At 39.5% G+C, this 22,724-nt stretch overlaps 1 protein-coding gene across 1 annotated transcript; it reads right to left on the reverse strand.

Annotated features, from left to right (window-relative positions):
* Positions 1–479: 479 nt before the first annotated feature.
* Positions 480–21,272, reverse strand: bltp3a (bridge-like lipid transfer protein family member 3A). The gene is made up of 21 exons (XM_086213533.1): positions 21,056–21,272; positions 16,262–16,424; positions 13,026–13,064; positions 12,717–12,808; positions 12,443–12,632; positions 12,171–12,311; positions 11,912–12,082; positions 11,102–11,288; positions 10,904–10,990; positions 9,318–9,488; positions 8,584–8,714; positions 7,420–7,561; positions 7,132–7,325; positions 5,818–7,046; positions 5,494–5,678; positions 5,273–5,412; positions 4,959–5,109; positions 3,915–4,180; positions 3,592–3,700; positions 3,337–3,422; positions 480–2,966 (listed from the first exon to the last, which is right to left on the reverse strand). The coding sequence occupies exons 1-21, from the start codon at positions 21,097–21,099 to the stop codon at positions 2,850–2,852; spliced, it is 4,035 nt and encodes a 1,344-aa protein (XP_086069659.1). The 5' UTR covers positions 21,100–21,272; the 3' UTR covers positions 480–2,849.
* Positions 21,273–22,724: the final 1,452 nt, after the last annotated feature.

The following is a 22,724-nucleotide window of genomic DNA, read 5'->3' on the forward strand; positions in this document are numbered from 1 at the left end:
GAAACTGTTTTAGGCAAAACTGAACTCATACTTGAGCTTGCCTGAAATTAATTCTTGCTCACAAACCTGAATTAAGTTTCAAATATATACTTTGAAACCTCAATGAGTGCTGAAATGTCAAGACTACGAATGCTTCAATACAGAAGATAAATGAAAATGAGCCAAATCTTAAGCTGTGACCATCACCATACACAGATATCTCCTAAATTGAACCGACCTGATAGCCAGCTCTTCACCATCATAAAAATGAGGACTAATTTATTATGTGATGGGCCAAAACCTTAATGACACTGTGGGGTTTTCTTTAAATTCAAGTCTATATACAAATGGAACACACATTTAAACCCAAGAAGTAATGGATAACCACTATAACTGACTTCAGACATTAACTGGATAAAACAGGGTTTGAGTGTATTACATAGACAATCATGGGATACATTAGTATGTTCTAACAATAAAGGGCAAAACTGAAATGTGTTACGCAGTTATTCATTTATTCTTCCACTTAAAATATCTCCCACACAATCGGTTCACAGAACCAGTTTTTATATTAGTCTCAATGAAGTGATAAAGACAATACAAAATTCAGTTTTATTCTACACAGCTGACAAAAAAAAAATACTGTCTGTCTGCAGGATCTTTAACATTTGGATCACTTGGAAGATTTCACAAGGACTCATCTGCAATCCTTAGAAGTGATTTACATGAAAAACATGAGTGCAATTTCAGGTGAATTTACCACACAAGTGCATGTAATCCACAAGGATACAGTACAAAATCATCTCAGCACATGCATCAAGAGAGACAACACACACCATTTGCTTCTCTTTGTCTGCTCCTTCCTCTCTGCATGGCACACTGGGTGAGGTGTTGCTATGGAAACCCTCGAGAGAGAGCAGAGGAAGTCTAGATTAACAGGTTATGAGCAGGAAAAAAATAACCTCAGCACCAGTTTTCCTGCAAAATTAAGGATGCTACATAACACTGACACTTAATTGTTGGTGGAAACGAAGGAAGATAGTACATGATATTGAGGTTGTTATCCAAGAAAAGACTCCAAATTAAAATTGTAGTTGTACTGGTGGTCTTAGTCAGTTTTGTTTTTATTTCTCTATTGCTTCAATATTTTACATTCCTCTGTAAGAATACCAATCTATCATCTCTTGCAAGGCAACCGAAAATAAAACGAGGAGAGTGCTCTGCCACCAGAGGTCTCCCATGTACAATGAGACAATGGGATGCTAGTGACAGGTTTGAATTGCTTTGTAGTTGCATCAGTCTTGAAAACCCCAAAAATGAATAATAGTAGCTCCAAAATCTTAATGTTCAACCACAGATTTAACTGATATCTGCAAATGATATACAGCTTACAATGTCTTTTTTTTAATGAAAACATTCTTTAAAAGAATGATATGCTGTATAGTTTTTATGATGAATAAATCCATCAAATTTTTGCATAAAAAGCAAGGTGAGAGAACGCACATGTAGGGACGAACAGGATTAATCATACTGAAAATAATCTTTTGATAGTGAATTTGGGAATTTACAGGAAAATTTTGTATCAGTAGTACAAGGTTTTTGTTTTTTTTAAATATTGTTTGATTTATATGGCTTCAACACTGTGAATTTTAGCATAATAGAACATGCTTTAACAAACCTTAATAAATATACACAAGTAAAACAATATCCAAGATGAAAGTATTATGTCTGGCCGTAGCCCACGATAAATGTGTGCACAGGTAACAATAACACAAGCAGTCTTTCCTGACAGGCTGCAAAAAAGGTTTAAAGGAGATCAAGTATTATAACTCTGGCAGCTGCTATAATCTCATACCTCTTTAGACCAGAGTGATGTGGAAAAAAAACAATACTGATGTTACTTTGCAAACCTGTTCTCCAGACCCGAGGGCAAGATCGACAAGGCCCGCTGACTCAAGTGGACATTCAACAACAGCGCACATTGTTTCACAGTACCAGAGAATCATGATCAGCATTTCACAACTCAAAGAATGAAATAACACTGGGGAATAATTCAACCTGCAGTGAAAACTTGATAAGAGTGTGTAACCATTCCACCCTGGCGATAAAACCGGAGTGAACTTTTGAGATGTAAAGCAGTGCAGGGTTTTTTTTGTTGTTTTTTATGGACTGTTTAAAAAGTGCATTTTTTCCCCAACATTTCACAACACGTTTTTAACATGTAACAGCTAATATTATTATAATATTTTCAAATGAAAAAAAAGGATCCATTGTAGTACACAGAGAAGCAATCTACGTTACTAAGTCATACTTAGCTTTATGTATACTTGTAAATGTACTGTGTGTAAAATTAGCCCCATTCACAAAGCATGCTTGACAGGAAGTTGTTTTTTTTTTTTTATACAGAAAAACTAATGAACTAGCAGCTGTCTGGCAGTGTCAGTACTCATGAAAAGTATCATTTTTTTTCCATGAGCGCAACATGAAATTTCCATAACACAAATAATTAACTAGACAGAATTAGAGCTTGATGGTATTTACCCAAGCATGCTGTGTGACACACACTGAAACCACACAATGAGTTTACTGTCCACAGTGATTTGGATGAAAAAGAACTGATTCGTTTGTGTTTTCTACAGTTGTGAAAGATATCAAGACTGCCAGATAAAAATAGTACTATTAATGTACCTATAGGTTACTTTACCGTGTTAGTGTACCGTGTGTTGTAGTATGTCAGGGGTGATCCAAAGCTACAACTTTGTTTCGTCTTCTTATCAAACACATCCAAATCTCCAGATATGTTTTAAATGAGTCTTGCTGGCTCCCAGCATTCTGCCTGATACATCCCATCTTCAGAAGGATCGAGAGGCTCAGAGGGTAAACGTGGGATCATACTTCCTGATCTCCAGAAGGAGGCGATCTCTGTCACTGAGGGCCTGGCTGAGGGCAATCTGGACGTCAGAGAACTTGGACTCCACGGTTTTTTTCTGTAATGGCAGGATTACGGGATTGTTAGTCCCAGATACTGTTAATGCATGCTTTGCTCAAACCAAATAGGCAGGTATCGGATAGCTAAAAAAATAACAAGAAACCCTTTTTAGAGCTTGTTGGTGTCAATGTTTTCAAACACTTGTATTTCAAAACCCAGTGTGAAATAGCATCACTACTACTGCAATGTGTGACCATTTAAAAAAAACAAACAAACCCTGGGAAGACAGTCAAAGGTAAAACTCAATATTTTTTCAATGCCCCTCGTGCTGCTGACACACTAAGCTGAAGCACTTGTATGTAGAGCAGTTTGATCTTACATGCGTTGGTTAGTCATCGTATGATTTTATAAGTGAGGTACACACTTACCTCGCTCTGCTGTTGAGCAGAACTGTTTGGGTCATCCAGACTAGCTACAGGAACACCTGCTGAGGCTTTAAGGTCAGTACCTCCAGCTGTAATCGAGAAGGAAATTATGACCATTACTTTCTGTTCATCTTTCTCTTCAAGCTGTGACAGCTGTTGCTCTAAGCTTGAGTAGTTGTGGTTTTACGATTCATGATCCTGCTAACATATGCATTCAGTTTTCACTCTACACAAAATTGAAAGAAGAAAACTTCCCACCTTTGAGCCTCATGGTACCATCGTCACTACGTTCTAAAAGCAGCTGATCAACAATAAATGTGGCTGGGGTTGGTTGAGGAGCTGTGGGGTAGATTCGGGGACCATCATCCTAGAAAAAACAACAACAACAAAAAAAGAGTAAAAATTCTCACACTTACTCTACTGGCAACCCACGATTAGTTAAGTCTTTTTTTAATTTAAAAGATGAGTCACATCCAGGCTGTTTGAGGGTCATGATCATATTAAAGGCATGTTTTCCAGACATATTAAAAGAAGCAAACCTCACAGTTTTTGATGTTAAACGAATCATCCAAACAACCCACCTTCATAGTAATAGTGACGTTGTTTAAGTGCAGCCTCATTGGCTGACCATCAACACTGAACTCATCTTCAAGAAAAGGCCCGATGTTTGTTACTGTGGAGGCTAAAAACTCTGCCTGGACGTCTCGTATTCTCACATCCAGGAAGCCCAAAGACTCAGCCAGAGCAGTGTGTTGTGCTGCTGACGGTCCCATTTCTGCTCGCATGCACACTTTCGGAGAAGCCCTGCTACCCTGCTTGACCTGCTTCGGTGGAGGTCCAGCTAGAGCTGCACAAAATGAGTCAAATGGACAATTTACACAGCAACCGATCCATGAACACTTTGTATGACATACAATGTGGATGAAAATGCTCCTCATTTGGTTATTAGACAAAATAAAGCCAGATGGATGTATCTGATCAACATCTTGATCAGTTACCAGGAAGTTGAATTGAGAAATTCATAGCTTTGGTGATTCTTTCCCTTTCAATTTGATAAAATTAATAATTCACCCAATATTTTGGTTTTGTAAATAAATATTATAGCAAATGAAGCATGCTAGCACACACCCTGTATTGTAGCTAAACATCAGCATGGCTCAAAGCACTGCTATGTGGAGATAAACCCTCATTGAGCTGGTGGCATGAGACCTTTTTGGTACAGATCATTGTAACCCCATAATATGTGTTTATATAGAAATTATATTCTGATTTTGCAGTAACTTAAAATACTGCCTCAGATATAATGCATAAATTGCTTATTACAGTTTTAAACTCAACATTAATAGTGGTAATTGTCAAAGACGATAATGATGTTTTTAAATTTGTAGCATACTCATTATCAGTCAATATTTAGGCTGGACATCTGGTCTGATTATATATTGCCACCACTTGTTATCTCATGTAAAGTGAACTTAAATATACCAAAGAAAATAATCACAGCAGGATTTACCTGTATTACAAACCAACTGACTGAGCAATATATATATTTTATAACAAACAGTCCTGCCCATGATTAAAGCTGTGGCACTGAGAGGCTCAGCATGTCAGTGCTGATCTGGGTTTACCTGGTATGAGGCCAGCCAGCAGGTCAGACACCCTGACATTACCCATCTGTACAGAGCTGAGATTCTGGGCTTCTACAGCCACGACTTGATCCTCTCCCTTCACCTCCATTGTGCAGGCTGTTCCACTCAGTGTCAGTAACAACACTGAAGACTGTAACAATGGCAGCACATCACTAATAAACCACTTCTTATTTACATGTGAAATGAAGGTTTTGATTAGTTGATATATCAAACTATTGAAGTCAATCATTGAGGTATTATTTGTTCAATAGTGCAACTCTTGTAACATAATCCATTTATCAATAAAAACTCACCATATCTTGACACACATCTTCTATGCTTTGAGACAGGGAGCTGCTGAGATCAGCTGATGACCCTCCCTCTGTCCCTGGGGCTGGGCTGCCTCGGCTGCCTGCAGGATTGTTGTTGGGACGCATGGACTCCACACCGGACTCTGGAAACACGATACAAGCTTACAGTTGATGTTATCTGTGTAATTTACAGAAATTTCTTGGGGAACAAAAACCCGACATACCTGACTCCATGAGAACAACAAAATTGTCACTGGCATCACTGTCCACAGACAGATTTTCATCAGGCAGGCTGCCATCCAAGATAGCACTGTCAAAGGAATGCTGAGAAGGTGACTGCTTCATGGACTGGTGCCGCAGACTGGCAGCCAAAGAGGGGGAGGACTCCTCTGAACGTTGGACCTGTTCCCTATGAACGTCCAAACACACACACACACACACACACACAGATCTGAAGGGACAGCCAGTGAAAGCATGTGGTGCACAGGATGGGCACCAGACACAGTATTATGTTGCCAACAGCTCAGCAGGAGAGCACAAGCACTTACTTGGCCTGTGGACTGAATAATTTGCTCATCCCCGAGCCACGGCTCAACATGCTGAAGGCGTCTTTTGTGATTGAAAACGCCCCTTTGGTCAAGTCCAGTGAGGCACTAATGGCATCTTTGGTCACATCCTTTGTTACGTTAATGGCGCTTGACAGCTCTCCCTCCAAGCTGAAGTTGGATGGTACTCGGGAAAGAGCAGGAGACTGACCGGGTGAGAGCTGAGGTGAAAGGACGACGGTATCCTCCTGTGCTGTCAAACCATCACCATCCAAGGTTTCCTCCACAGCCTCGCAAGCCTCCTCCACCACTCCATCTTGCTCATCAAATGCAGTAAGAGCTGTATTGATGGAGGTGACACCATTCTCTAAACCGCTGTCCTCCAGGGTCAAATCGGCAGATTGATGAGTGGGGGAGATGTCAGAGTCTGTCATGCTAGGACTGTCTGTCTCTGGGGTGTGGGGGATCTCTTCCTCTGGTTCTGTACATGCTGGTGGCAAAAGAAGACCCACTTCCACTGAGTCTACCAGAAGGGCAAGGCAAACCGTTGTGGGTTTGGTCTTTTGACCACGAGCCTGCTTAACATCTCGTAGATCCCGGCCCAACTCTGCCCCCAATCGGGCCATTGCATCCTTCATTCTCAGTAGAGCCACGTACTGATAGTGGTTGAGCCACATCTTCACAGGGGTGATGGTATAAGCCAATATGTGGACAGAGGCAAATGAAGCATCTTCTTGCTGAGTCTCCTGTTCTGAGGAGGACTGGCAATCCCTGCTGGGACTGCAGGGGGAAGATGATGAGTCACGATTAAAGGCAGAGGGCTGGCACATCCATAGAGAGATGGCAAAGGGCTCAATAAAAGGTTGTGTTTTGCCTTTGGGGAATCTTCGAGCTCCATCAAAACCTAGGCTCACTCGGAACAGGCTGACAGACCAGACATCCTGGGACCGTAGTCGCTTTCTGTCCAAAGGGTCTGGTTCTGTCTCTTGAGAGTGCTCAAGGAAGGTGGAGGGTATAGCGCAGAAGGCACTGTGGTCTCTGGGGTAAGGGCAGGGTGGTACGGGATGGAAGAAAGTGCAGCTGGTGAACTTGTCACAGATAATATTGAGATCAGCTCTAGAGGCATGAGGACAGTGGCGGGTGTTACTAAGAACCATCTGGGGTACAGTAACAGAGAGTGACTGGGGACGCTCCGGATGGTCCAATATAGAAGAATCCAGGGGAATTATTAGCTGAAGAAATGAAAAAAAAAAAATTGTCAGTAAATCAGCTTTTATTATAAAACTCAACACATTCATGTAAAATCAGAATATTCACCTTGAGCTGGGCTGCATCCATACGCATGTCTACATGCTCCTCAGCCTTGCTACTGTCTTGCAGATGGTAGAAAGCTTTAACCTGGTCCAGGGTATGGAGCAGACCCCTGGCAAACAAATTGATCCACAACACACTCGCTGGGTCCACACACAATTGGAGGCTGTTTATTTGGCCGTACAGGTTCGACGTTGGAACTGGAAGTAAGAAAGTGTCAAGAATTACTGCTTGAGAGCAGTCATTTTACATAAATCAAGTTTATTGTGATGTAATAAAAAGACTGCATATTACCTGATAAACTGGGGTTGTCAGAGAAGTAGTATTCAGTAAACTGCAAATGTACTGCTGGTATGTTGTCTGGCAAATGCAGAGCTTTACGATTACAGGACAATAAAGACTGTGTCTTCTTGTTTTGACGGCCCCTCGTTGATACCTAAAAGTGTAGAGGTTAATAATAATGTTGGAAAGGTCATTATTTGTGATTTACCTGTTTCGTAAAAATTAATGTACACATTTCTGAAACAAAACTAGGAATATGATGAAAGAAAAAAGTGAATCCCCTCAGTGTGAAAGTGACTTTCTTTTATAAAATCAAGGTGGAGCCCAAGTAATACACAAACATTCCACACGCGTATCTGTTCCTTCAAATGAGGAACTATAAGAATATTAAATTTAGAATTACCCTGGAAACCATTCTGTCATATTGGCAAGTATGACATGTACTAAGTGAAAATGCAGAACCAGTCAGATCATGTAATTTGAAAAAGCAGGGGAGTTTCGCTGTCTCACAGGGACCTTATCAGTGTACAGAGGAAGTGAAATACTATATGAAGGACTTTGAAATTCTGCCTTCAGTATTTCAATGAGTTGAAATTTTTCTATAGAATGTAAAAACTTTAAATTAAACTGAACAGTGGAGATTTCAGTTTAGAAGGTTTTTTTTTTAACATGTATACTCTTTGTCCTCTATTTGCCAAACAAAACACATAAATGCATTAGATCAGCCACTCAACATCAAAGGTATCAGATAGGTGGTCTGAAAAGAGACTTTTGAAGCTCAAGTGTCAGAAATGGGTTAGGGTTAGTGATAATGTTTGTTACTCATGGCTTATTTTGATAGCGCCGAAATATTAATAATATTTCATTCAGTCACAATTTCCTGCATGATTGGCAAAATCGAGCAGGAGTCAAATGAGGTTGTTCCTGTTTTGCGATCAATTGTAGATAATTATCTGCCGAAACATCTCACTACACATTCATAGCAACGCCCTACCTCCTCTATAATAGGGGTCAAAACACTGGAGCTGTATTGTCAGCACAAAAATTTTACAATTCTAGCCTTTGTCAGAGGCCTCATTGCTTTTATTGAGGAACAAGAGTCACTCGCGCCATTAATGGAGGAGTTCAGGGTTCTGTTCGAAAGGTAAATCAAATTAGTTGATGATAAAAGCTTGCCTGGTGAATGTCCACATCATCCATCCTGATCACGACACAGCTCGATCGCAGCCTCTTTAGAGCTGTACCAGATTTCCTACTGGATTCCGGCTCTTTGCCAGAAACGCTTGGCTTCGGACTAGTCTGCCCATCTAAAGTGAATCCAGGGGAGAGAAATCACTTAGTGATGAGATATAATAGTTCCTTCCCACATGGGAATTATTCTTAGATCACAAAATTGACGTACCAAATTATTTTTGCAGATTCAGCAAGTGTTCTTCTATTCTTAGAAAATCCTCATTGAAATATTAATTGCTCTTTGGCCCTGAATGATGGATTAATAACTTGTAAGATCACCTCTGTGGTACAGCTAGTCCCGCTTTATTGGTTTTGTGTGTTATTAATTACATCTTTGTTTTGCTGATATGAGAGTGTCTCTATACAACCTACCAAATGACTGCATTTCATGGTCCACTTGCTATTTTTTTTGGTTTGCTCATTAATCATTTAAAACAAGTGCAAGTGCATACAGGTGAGCTCCTGTAGCACTTCTTGGAATGTTACAAGTATGACAAGTATCCTACATGGACAGTTACGAGCTCCAGAAAGACTGTGAGGTGTAATTTATAGTCCATTGCATCTATGCATTACCATACTATACCACTAATTAATTTGAAAATGTCTACCTGTCAGAAAAATTATGATTCAGATAAAAAAAAATCAGACCTTCACATAAATTCTGTATATATTTATACCTTGACCTGTCTTCGCAGGAGAGTCTTTGCCTGATTGGGGCACCTCAGTATGTGGTCCGGGGAAGCCAGAGGCCTCGACTCTCCGCTGATACTCCTGTAGCAGTTTCCCAGCCCACTGGGCCTGAGCCTCCATGGCTCCACTGTGTCGTTCCCAGTGCCTACATCCATCAGCTGTGTAAGAGCAGTATCAAAGGACTGTTAAGATCTAGCAATTATATTAAGCTTAAAACGTAAAAATGGAAATATGTCTGTTGAGCTGAATCAGGAACGGAGCGTTTCCATATATTTGACACTACTGTGCTCAAGGAACTACACTTCCCAGAATGCACCAGCAGCAGCAGACCAGCTGCCCACTACCTGACCACTGTCACTGATGTGGAGCACCTGAGAAGGCATGGAGGCACTTGATTCAGGCACTCAAACAAACAGACTTCAGAGAGAAGAAGCAATGAGTTCACTCATGAGTTCAAACCAAAGACGCCAGCGGTCAGAGAAATATTTTATTTACGTTCATGTTGTTTGAAATGCTGCTTAGTATGTTCAAGTTCATGTTTAATTGCTGTGTAGACTGGTTGGTTAAGGAACACATTGCAGCATTGACTTTAAATGAATGAGTTTTGCACGAAGTGATATTTCACTTTGAGGTTGAAAAATGAAAAATATGAAATACAACAGGATAATACAAAGTTCAAAGTTTTAAATTCTGTTAAATGTTAAAACTAATAAAAACATGAAAAATGTATGTCATCATGTATCAACTCATGTTTAATGTAAGCCATGTAATCAAATTTTGAATTAAAATACTGGCATTTAATTTGATTCATTGAAAATCTTTACTCTAAATGTTAACTTTGTTTTCTCTGTCTTTAAAAGTTTACAACTTAATTTACCTTACTGACCAATCAACTGATGGAGCCAACCAATCAGAACAAAAGTTGAAAAAAAAAAATAAAGTTGATTGAGTTGGAAAATTATTTGTCCTTTGGAGCTGAACAAGAAGACGACTTTATCTCTTGGTCTTCAAACAATCACAGACAACCACTAGGGATATTAGAAAAATAAAAAGAAAATACAACAAAGTACAAATATTTCCTAAAACACTTGACTTTACAAATTTGGTTTTAATGAACTGTATAAATTTGTTACTCATCTTTATATATTTAAACATAGAATTTGATTTTGTCATCAAAAAATCATTAAACTGGGAGTGAAGACCTCCACCAAGGTCAAATTCTGTTCAGCCCCAAAAATGTAAAGGGCTATTTCTTGACCTGTGCTTCAACAAGATTCATGACAATCAGCCAAGTAGTTTTTGTGTAATCCTGCTGATGGACAGACAACAGCACCCAAAACACCGCCTACAATAAAAGCTTTTTCTACTAATGGTGTTTAATGGACCAGAATCAGCTGCTCTTGTTTCTACATTTCTATACTTCAGGAATTCAATAATGGCACTGGGCACATTCTCCCACGCATTTAGTCTGCTTGACTAGTAATCTTCCTGAGTGAATGCTGTGGTTTAAGTGGGCTTCGGCGTTACGAACAGTTAAATTATGGTCATAGAAAGAACCAATAATCACACTCACCCGGTCTGTGGACAGGATAATAGTCAAACCCCAGCTTCCTAAAGGTCAGCTGCATGGCACCGTGCAATCCTGGTGGTGGAGGTTCATCTATATATGTCACATTAGAATTGTTAAAAAAAGCCTTAAAATGGTAAGCACTCTTTTGTATTTTAGGGATAATTTTTCAGCACATAGTAAAATAAAGAATTTCCAACTAACCGTCATCCATTGAAGAACTGTCATTGCATATGTGTAAATCCAAGCGAGAAATGAAAGTGTGGTAAGAAGATTCTTTAACATCAAAGTGATCAAAGTATTGACTCAAGTTGTTGGGGGTGCCAGTTGGAGCAGTTGGGGGTGGGGGCTCCATCCAAAGGCTGTGGAGGCCAGGAGATGGAGGAGCAGTCTAAAACACAGAAGGGGACAAATATATGAAATTACCAAGAGAATTCAATATGAAGTGGATAAAATCATTGCAATGTACATAACACAGGGAAGTAAATAAAAGTGTTTCTATCAATGCACGGAAAACATCGCTAGTATACCGTCATGTCAGGATATTGAATAAATGCCTCGCTGCAAACCAAGTTTAAGTGTTAAAATTGAATGGATCCATCCCTCAATCACCACCAATTCTGGAACTCAGTATTATAATATTTGAGTAATCCAGCTAATGTCCAAACAGATGAACAAGCACGGGGTGAAAACTTCTTGGTGAATGTAATGATGGACAAGTTCATCTGCTTCAGCTTTCTGTTGCTGGTTATTGTGTGGGCAAACTGCACCATCACTGGCCTGCATATACACTTGAATAGAACAAAGCCATCATTTACATTCATGCTTTAAGCTGACAAATCTGCGACACAGGCCTATTGTATTCCATGACCAAATAAATACATCAGATAAAACATAAACAGAAACCTATTTTTAGATGAATTAAGGCAATATGACATCTATAGTTAAAGCATCACAACATATGTTCTTCTTCACACTGAAGTCATTCAGCAACGAGCAGGAAATGGACTGGACCTGCAGGGATTCAGCGGCCATGCTCTTCCTCTGCTGGGCAGACTTCTCCATGGCTTCACTGAGAGATTTGGCATAATGGATGATAGCTTTGAGCTGAGAGTCCGTCAGCACCCACAACAAGTCATCCAGAATGAAAAGCAGCTTGGATGCCAGCACATTACAGTCCTTTATCTAGATAGAACAATAAAATACTTGTGATCAAAAATTTGCAATTTAGATGGGTATACATTCACAGGCCATGGTAGAAACACATTCTTACTCTGCGTTTTAGAGCGATTCGAATGCGCCCCTGATTGGTGATAAGACGTAAAGGGGTGCTGCCTAGATCTTGTTCGTCACTCTCGATGGCATCTGCCTCGATGCGTAAACTCTGCCAGTTAATTTCTTTAAATGTCAACACCTAAGTGAGGGAAGACAAGAGTTCAATGAAACAGACAAACTCTGTTCTGCACCATTGATGACACACTGTCTCTATGTACTGAGCTGGACATTGCACATAATATTCAGAAATAACTTTGGTAAGCAGTATACCTCTCCTCTCTTTGGGTCAGTAATACGGGTGTAGCGGAGGTCACTGCGCTGCCATTTGGGGTTGAGGCTGTTGCCTTGTAGCTGCCAGAGCTCAAAGGAGGCGTGGAAGGCTCGAGCCTGAACCTTGATAGTTATGGAGTTGATCCTAACAGACATGCCCTCCACTACTTTCTCAGCAAAACCATACTCACTGTAAACAGTGAAATAAAACATGAGCTGAAGCACCATGTGAAAATGAAACAAATACAGCGAAACAAAACATATACAGACTTACCTTTGGCCTGCTGTAATAGCTATAGGTGAAGGGCCATTAGGAGGACGTGGCTCCTCACAGGTCCTCATCTCTACCTCAACCTTATCCAAGAACTGAAAACAAGAGGACATAGTAATACTGATTAAGTATCATCAAAGAACTAGCTAATAATAATGCAGGGATTATAACTTATGGAGCAGTATGACAAAAAAGTAAAATAAAAATAAAGACCGCTAAGTTCGAGCCAAAGTAAGGGTATTACTGCACTGAATGTAGCAGCTTACAGAATTATTCAAGATCTCTTAAGGACAGAAATAGAAACATTCTTACCAGGCAGATGGGGCTCGTTTTCAACTTGGTCCATTGTATCTGGAAAGACAGGAGGACAGCAAGGTCGACAGAGTCAGTCGCAAACACTTTTCCACGGCATTCTGCACTGTTTATCATTCATGAAGCGTTCGTGAAGCCACAGCAACCATCAAGCTCCCACACGATGACAAAGGATGAACTGCCATGCTATAATATTTCCACATATAGCAACCTCATTATTGACTACAAATAGTACAAATACGAGTGTAACTTTGTCATAGTGATGCCTCTTACATTTTTTATTTTTATTGTGCTGTATGTGTATGTATGTATATTTCTTTCCATCTTTTTTTTTAAATTGTTACCAAAGCACCATTTAACCAAGGTTTTAAAAGATCCCATTCAAACACAATCTGGGTACCACATTGCACTAAGACTCCATTTATAAAGGTTAATAAATGGTTGTAAGTGCATTATTACCTGCATTGCAAACACTTAAATGGCAAAATACAATAGTAATTCTGAGGTAGATAGTCTAGCATACTGACCCTACATTGATGTATGGGAAATAAGGTTAGAAGTCATTTACAACTGGTACAAAAAAGGTATAAAAAGATTTATTTACCAACTATTAGTATTACTCCCTCTACTATTACTATTACAACTAATTGTAAGAACTATGCTAATCATCATGATCATAACGATCATAATAAAGTAAAATTAAAGAAAAAAGGACTAATTTAGGGTTAACTGATAAGAGAATGAAGGATTAAGAAAGGACAGAGGACTTACAAATGACCATAAATTCTTGAATCTTAGGAGTTGTAAAAAAGGAATGTGGCTGCACATTACAACAAAAGAACACAGAACTGTCAACCTCTGTTTAGGGATTGTTGATAGTGACCAATGACAACTGGTTTGCAAGCCAGATCTTCCCTCGGTGCTCGGGGCTCAACTGACACAAGAGCATGAGTAAAACATGATGCAGCTTGAAACGATACACATCCAACAGGCCAGATCTAAACATAGCTGAAAGTAGTAAACAGGGGTACTACTTGCTGATTTGTGTCTGAATTTTGTGTGTTCCCCTTCACCCCGACTCTTCTTTGCTGCAGCAGCATAGACATGCGAGTTAGACGTCATTGTTTTACATTGCATAACTGTCAGGGAAAACATGCTGGCATCAGTGAAAGGAATTGATAAGCTTAGAGGCAAACACTTCCATTGGACTGGACCAGTTGGAGCTGTTTCTGCAAGTCACTACTGAGGAGCCAGAGCCCTCAGCTATCAGGCTCCTCTCCTGTGGAACCGTCTCCCAGTTTCAGTCCTGGATGCAGACACCCTCTCTACATTTAAGAGTAGACCTTCCTTTTTTATGAATTTCACCGCTAGGGCTGGCTTAGGCTTGCCCTTAGATATACTGCTATAGGCTTAGACTGCCAGGAGATCTCCCATGATGCACTGGGCTTCTCTCTCCTCCTCTCTGTACTCCTTGTTCTCATAAATGTTACTACAACCTCTTCACCAGAGCCTTTGTGCTTCCCCATCTCCCAAATCCCTGTCTAATGCTGCTGCTGGAGGAGGCTACAGACCTGAAGAGGCCCAAGCTGCCACCCTCAGTATTTGTATTAGTATTTCCATCCATCCATTTTCTACCGCTTATCTTGTTCAGGGTTGCAGGGGGGCTGGAGCCTATCCCAGCAGCCTTCAGGCAAGAGGTGGGGTTCACCCATGACAATAATAATAGTAATAATAATAATAATAATAGAAATAATAATTGTAATAGTAGTATTCATATCAGTATTCTCAATACTATACTAGCATTAACATCAGCATTGTGCTTGTATTCTATTTGCTAGCACATACTCGCTCATATTAAGCTGAAAATGATCGCTTGATTAATCTGCAGTTGTTATTATTGGTAGCTGTTATTGTCTGCTGTGCAGCCCCCATCTTTCTCTCTGCGCATCTTTCTCCTTCCAGCCTGTTCATGTCCACATCCATCATTCTCTCCTCCCTTTCTCTCTCTCTCTTTATCTGTCCCTCTCTTTTCTTCTCTATATCTGTCTTTTTCCATTGTCTGTCTTTGTCTCTGCCCTACTTTCCTGCTCTCTTTCCCCCTTAACCGGTCAAAGCAGACGGCCGTTCCCATGGAGCCTGGATCTGCTCACCGTTCCAGCTTGTTAAAAGGAAGGTTTTCATTGCTGTTGCTGCAAGATGTGCTTGCTCATGGGGTAAATTCATTGAAGGAGTGTGGTGCTAGACCTGCTCTACTTGTTAAGAGTCATGAAATAACTTTCATTGTGATTTAGCTCTATGAAAAATACTGACTGGCTTGACTTGATTTAACTGAAAAGATGAGGATTATTACTTCTGTGGCAGAGGTAATAATATTCATAACCAGAGAATTACGCAAACCTGCAATAAATTTCATAAAACTTAGTGTAAGGGTGGAGTATGTTGCAAGCTTGAATTAAAAAAAATATGATCACTTTTGTTGCACAAGACAGGACATTTTTTGACAGAATGTTCAGAGGCCAGAATGTGAAACAGTGTTCAATGTTCATTTACTCCTAAAAAACCAGAAATTTTCACACCTTATCTTTTGCCAGAGTTTGCATCGATTCGTTTCTTTTTTAACACAATGGATCTTTTCAAGGGAAAACACACACACATTTGACTCCATTACCTTCTCATAAAATAGCGTACTAAAACATTAATATGGCAATCAAACCGTGCTGATTCACATAAGAATATTCAACATGAAATGACTCTTGTGTCTGGATTTTTTTCTCAAGATTCCACTGAGGGGCTATGCCCTCTAAAAGAGAGCCCTTCTTGTTATTACTGGGATTATTTGGAACACAAACAATCCAGCCAGCTCAATGTACACCTGTCAGTATATCTCAAACTCATTTGAGCCTCTGGCCTAATGTACTTCTGAGTCATAAATTGCTTCTGTTATCAACAACCAGAGCTGTCTGAGGGCTCATCTTGTCAGTGCTGCCTTGAGCAATGCTTATCTCTGTGGGACTGTCACTGCTCATTTCCTCTGATACTCTGTGTGCTCTGAATTAAATGACAAGCTCTTTGGCATTAATTAACAGAATACAGACTGTTTAGTTTGACAAAGGCAGTTTCAGTCAATTTCCTTTTTCATTGTCTACCTGAAGTTTGGTTAAAGTCATTTTGCTGCTTTGTGTTTCAGCTTCACCTGTCAGACCAGCTACACAATGAGGTTATAGGAAGTGACATACCCTGATGGCGGCTTTGTTGCAGTAGACCCGTGTGACAGCCAACCAGGTTGGCAGGTCAAGCATGTTCTGCAGAACCTCTTCATCAAGCTCGAGGTTGGACAACTGCCCCTCCCCCTTCAGGGTACTCAGATTGATCTTGTCTGGGGAAAGATTTTTGGTGAACCTATGGAAAAGAAGTAGACAACATGTTTAAATAAAGCCAGATCAAATAATGGGTTATCACCAAGGAGACAGACAGACACAAATATAAATCATGCAACCGTAACAAGCTGATTTTCTATTTCTCACAACTGTCCTTCATCAGGGTTGCGAAATATAATGAGCTCTATAGGAAAAAAAAAGGGCTACAACCACACAGCAATCAGAGGGAATCCATTTGTTAAGTGTTGTTTCACTTACACCACATGAATGAACAAATCCCCATGACATTAAGGCATTAACCAAGACATAGTGCTTATCTCAAACAAGAGGGCAAAAATGTGGCTCACAGGTTGAATTGAATGTATTCAAAGGGTTTTGGATATGGTCCACTTTGTCAAAACTTTTAAGGTCTGTTGACCTAATGCCATCATGTGCCCGATTCATCTGATACACCAGTCAATGCCAAAGCGTCCTATTTGCACACTTCACCTAATGTGGAAGAAATCTTCTACACATCCATTTTCATTGGAGGACATCTGCTCTGCATATCTAAGCTTCACAGATGAAATTGACCTCATTGGATGCACGAAACTAAACTCTCATCACCAGACTGAAAAAATTTGCTGGAGCATGAAGACTGGAAGTAAGCTCAGAGAAAAGCAGTTGCTGAACAGCTGCACCCAATGAGATATGACCTGCATCACATTGAACAGGCAGAGGAAGGCAGCCTCAAATAGCTTGGTTCCACACAAACAAGGATGCCAATGACGAAACTCTACGTCATCTGAAGGAGCAACTCCATCATCCTTCCAAACGCACAAGTCAAAAGTGGTCTCCATTCTGTTAGACTGAGGCAAAGGCTGAACAATCACTGCCAACCAGGAAAGAGAAATCCAGCCATTTGAACACAATTTTTTTCAGAAAACTCTTGGTAAATTCAAATATGCAACACAGAACAAATGTCAAGCAGCAAGTCTTCAAGTATGCTGCCAAGCAGGAACTACTCCTTGGTCTCGTAAAGCCTTGTCTCCTGCCATGACTCCTCGCTCGAAAAAGACCAATCTGAAAAGCACAGCGGAAGGCAAATGGGGCAGAGGCAGACAGAGGAAGTCATGGTTGGACAACGTCAGAGAATCAACGAACTGACCCACTGTCCAGTTGATGCGCATGACAACAGACTGAAAGAACAGAAGCTGAAGAAACATCCAACATGTCACCCTGACAAGCACCTACAAAGGCCATGGGAGAGAAAGGAAGACAGGAAAGAAAGCTAGGACATTGTTTTAGAGTCCCTCAATATAAACAGTCTGAAAAGCTATTTGAAACATCAAGTCCATCCTGTTGCTAAATCAAAATTGGTCAGCAGATACACTTTATCTTAACCAAGGGGTTATAAAAATAATAATAATATAATGTCATTTTCATGAACACATGACTGTACATGTTCATCTTTGGAAAGTGTTCCAACTGTATTTAAATCTGTTAAACAGTCAAAAACATGTAGCTGCTCAGAGTTGTAAGGGTTAGAGTACATGTTTGCTAAGTTCAGTGTGACCTTCAGAGAATGGTTTGCACTTCTATTGTGGCACAGGTTGAAATGTTACAAAAAACTAAGTCGAGTAAAAAGGTTTTACTAAATCATGGCGAGATAGAACTGGTTTCAAAAACATGCTTTTAACCACCACCATGACATATTAAAGCCTTATTATACTATACTTTTCAAATCTTGGAGTGCCTCTACAATTCTTTTTTGGTTTATCACTTCACACATTGCAGAAGAGTACCTGAGTATCAATTATCTGAAGTCTCCTGAATGCCCTAAGCCCTTTTGTGTCTTCTTAGACTAAATAGTGTCACTTAACTCATAAAATACATTTTTTACAAGAATGTCAGAATATAAAGAAGTGATTTGCTGACATTCATACTTAATTCCAGACTTAGTGCAAAGATTAAAATGGTACAAGCAACATAAGCTAATTGTTAAGATTAGAGTGGTTTTAAGAGTACAGAAATTCCACACTTTATCAAAGGAAAGAATGAAGTCATTGTTAAAACTTGGCCAAGAGCACAACTGTTTGATTTTACGAAACTAAACATTGCCAAAACCATTCTTAAACAATTTACACAAAAGGATAAGACGAAATGATCCAATTCAACTTTGCCTCAGTGACTAACTAAAGATATAGGTTTTTAGGTTGGTGTCACTGAACACATGCAAGATGATCGCTATTAATAAGAATGCATTGTGAGTGTGCCTGGGTTAAGACGAAATCCCTACGACTACTACAACACAGCCAGCCACTAATAAGGAAATGTCAAAAATAGCACAGAATGAACATAATGATTTAAAGTGGTTATAAGAGACAAAAAGATTAAAGATAACTGTGATCATACAGTACTTTACCTCTTTGTAAAGTCTATTTTCTATCATAAACAAGCTGTGGTGTATGACATGAACATGCTTTCATGCATACCTAGGTGGGGCACCATGTCTTTACCATCTTGTGTAAAAAAAAATTAAATATAAATATACATATATACATGTGTGTATAAGGACACAGTATCTATAGACAACTGAGGTAGATAAAGTGTTTTAAACTATTTCAACATTGCTCTCAGAGACAAATTTATTTCTGAACAACTGTTAGTAGAGGCAAAGTCCCAGCAACAAAGAAATATAACATACATGATGAATCACATTACCTAAAAAATACAAATACCGCATTCTGATTAATGCCCCCCCCCCCCCCATGTGTGTCTGTCAAAGTGACAAAGACCTTTGACATCCACTTTTTTTTTTTTTACATAACGAAGAGGAAAAGGCTGCAGTCAGCTAAAGGTCTGCAACATGTCCTGCTATATCAGTTAGGATTTTTATTTTTATTCAAACTTTTGGAAATTATAAACTTGGGTGTGAACAGTACAGCACTTATAAAGATGTTCACCTAATGCATGACTCATCCAGAATTTGTAGTTTTCTTTACAAATTCATTCATCTTGTACAAGACACTCTAAGCTCTCGTATCATCCTTTTGCTAATCAATACATAGAGGAGGATCACAACAATAAACATCAATTGATCTGATCAATGTAAATCTGCAGGCTCCCTCACCCATTACTTTTGGACTTATCGTAAATTGTATAATCTCTGTTGTTGGTTTTCTGAAAAGCATAGCTTGCTCCTGTTTGATAGCACAGTCCAGAGATTCTTTTAGATCCCAGTTCAGATCGCTGATTTGCAGAAGTGCAGCAGTGTGATCTTGTAATGGGAAGCAGTTGCATTGAACAGAAAGATTAATCGTGTGTCAAACTCAAACTTCAATGCAACACCAGTTCAAACCAATGACTTGCGACAAGTCTGGATGCAACTCGCAAAATTCCAAAACCTCTTGAAAACAGTGTTACACTGGAGATCAAGGTTTGATGACGATAGACTCACTACACTAATGCAATTTTCTTTGCATCATTCTCAAACAATTTTGTTGCATTGCAAATCATTGGTTTGAACTAGGGTTTAGAATATTTTCAAACCATTTTTGAATGTTGTATCCAGATATAATGCACATCATTGGCCTGAAATGGGCTACAAAGCCACAGAGCCTTAAGGCAAAAACACATTTATGTTTGGAATGAAAATCACAGAGTTTTTTTAATGTAAGGAAAGTCACATACTATCCAGTTTAAGATCAGGCTAACTGAGCTTAGTGGTATGTTTAACATGTTACACAAAGTCAAAATGGCAAGTTGGACAAATTTAAAATTTTTTGTAAAATGTAGCAACTATTTTTTCAATTACCTTGTTAAAAACGCTGCTAGGCCCAGAGTCCACGTGTTAAGACATGTCATAGCAGTATAATTCATTCTTTTCCCCTTCTTTGTTCTTTGACCTTTGTTTCTGTTTGGTTTGTCTTTTTTGGTAATTAGGTTGTCTGTCTGCTTTTAATATTATAGAAAACCACAACCATCTACCGAATAATAAATATCTTATAAACATCGTGTACTGTCTTATATGTACACTTCAATTTAAGTGCAAGATCACCCTTAAAACATTTCGTTGCATAGTACTTGTATCCTGCGACGACAATAAAGGCTTATTCTATTCTTTTACAAGGTGTAAAACTGCTAAGGCCCTAAGGTACCTAACCCAGAGGAGAAAACTTTCCCTTACAATATTCACGAAAGAATTTATCGATAAAAAACAATCATAAATAACTGACAAACCACTGTAATATAAACTGGATAAATACAACATAAAATGGATTTTAAAAAACAGTTGGCCGTGCGGACATGGCTTTAGAAGAAGCCCCGTGAATCTGGTGTATCAACTTCCCTAAACAAATACTCATTCATCACGAAGCCGATGGCGTTCTTAAGAAAACTGCGTACACTTCGTGAAGTGATGGGTATAACATAAGCTTATCGGTCTCCCTCAGGTTAAGGTGAGGTGCTGCGTTCACTATCCTTTCCAAGTCTGAAACGTTGTTAATCGAATAACTGTCCTGAGTCGGCGTTTAGATACACAGAAGACACTGTCAATTTAAATGTAATTCCAGGCAGATGGAAAAGCTAGCGAAATAGAGGTTGACTGTGTTAGCTGTAACGTTATGAACCAGCTGGGCTAACTGGCTAACACGAAGCCAAAATGTCACTTACCTTGACAAATGTTTCAGGATTTGCTTTTTAATAATTCCGGCCATTTCTGCCGGGGCTGGTGTCGAGCCGTGTCGGCAGATTTTCCTCTTCTTAAATAAGCATGTACTAGCTCGCAGGTACCTCTATACTGAACACAGCACTAGCTGTGTGCATCTTGTTAGCTGCTGCTGGCACGGACGACAGTCTCTAGCTAGTGCCTCGCTCCATACCGGGCATCCGCGCCCGACCCCCCTCTACACCAAAACAACGCAGCCGCTCTGGAAACATTATACCGCCATCTGCTGGACAGTGAATAAGAGACAGGTGGCAGGCCCGTGTGAATTCCCTGCTGACCCTTGCTAATACAAACAAACACAATTCCTTCTGCTGAAAGTAACAAAAAATTCAACCTGAAGTTGTATAAATTGGATGGACATAGTATTAATAACATATCTGTGATAAAAATCTGTGCAGGTTAACTGCTACACAAATGACATTAAATATATGTTCAAATTACAATTGAAGTACACAAACATCTCTGTCAAACAGGCAGTATCGAACCAGCCTTGTGACAGATGTTTTTTTTTCAGGGCTGTTTAATCATGTTGCTTTATCATTGTAGGCTATCTTTCAAGTCAAAATAATTCGATCTCAGATTTAAACATTATCAAGCACAAAAATGTATATTCATACTGCCTGAGTCCATTTGATTCAACAAAAAGACAGTGTCCTAACATTTGAAAGCGTTTTAATTTTTTTAGAATAATGAGTTACTAGTATCAGTAGTTATGTGTTGAGGTTAATTTGTGTCTTTATTATGCAGTCAAAAATCAATAATTTTGAGAGAAAGACTTTTCACACTGCAATTAAGAAAATAAATTTGAGAGCAAACTATCAAAATCCCAATTAGAGGATAGATCCATCAGCAAAAATGTCCTCTTTGCATTTTTTCTACTACCAGTTAAACTAATGTGTATTTACCTCAGAATTTTGTTTCCAAATAATAAAGTTTTGTGTGCAAATTGAAAAAACATTTTTAGCATTTTTTTTTTGTTTGGTATTCAAAACAGTTTCATTCCTCACATAATGAGGTGCTTATCTGTCTTTATTAGGCACACAAACAAAACACTTTGAGAGCAAAACCTTTCACACCACAATCAAAAAATAAAAGTGAGATAAAAACTATAAAAAAAATGGGGTAGACGATAGTTCTGACAGCACTTTTTGGTTATTCAGTTCATGGCTGCCATTTTCATCCTGTCTGTCACTACAACTGAAGAGAGAGCTGATGTCCATGCGTCTAAGGAAATGCTCAAAAGCATGCTTCATCTCAGTACGACCCAGAGAATGACTCCACATCAAGTCATGGCACAGCACCTCAGCAACATGTAAACATGGACAAGTATCACTCCATTAGCTCCTAGTAAGTCAAAACTCCTTATACTGTTAAGGGTCGTGGGGGGGGGGGGGGGGGGGGGGCTGGAGCCTATCCCAGCAGCTTTCGGGTGTGAGGCAGGGTTCACCCTGGACAGGTTGCCAGTTCATTGCAGGGCCAACACATATAGACAGACAACCATTCACACTCACAGTCACACCTACGGTCAATTTAGAGTATCAATCAGCCTCGTCCCCAATTGCATGTTTTTGGACTGTGGGAGGAAGCCGGAGTACCAGAGAGAACCCACACAGG

Source organism: Aulostomus chinensis, chromosome 9 (assembly GCF_037954235.1).
Source record: "Aulostomus chinensis isolate RoL2024-O1b breed Wild chromosome 9, RoL_Achi_v1.0, whole genome shotgun sequence".
NCBI classification, from domain to species: domain Eukaryota; kingdom Metazoa; phylum Chordata; class Actinopteri; order Syngnathiformes; family Aulostomidae; genus Aulostomus; species Aulostomus chinensis.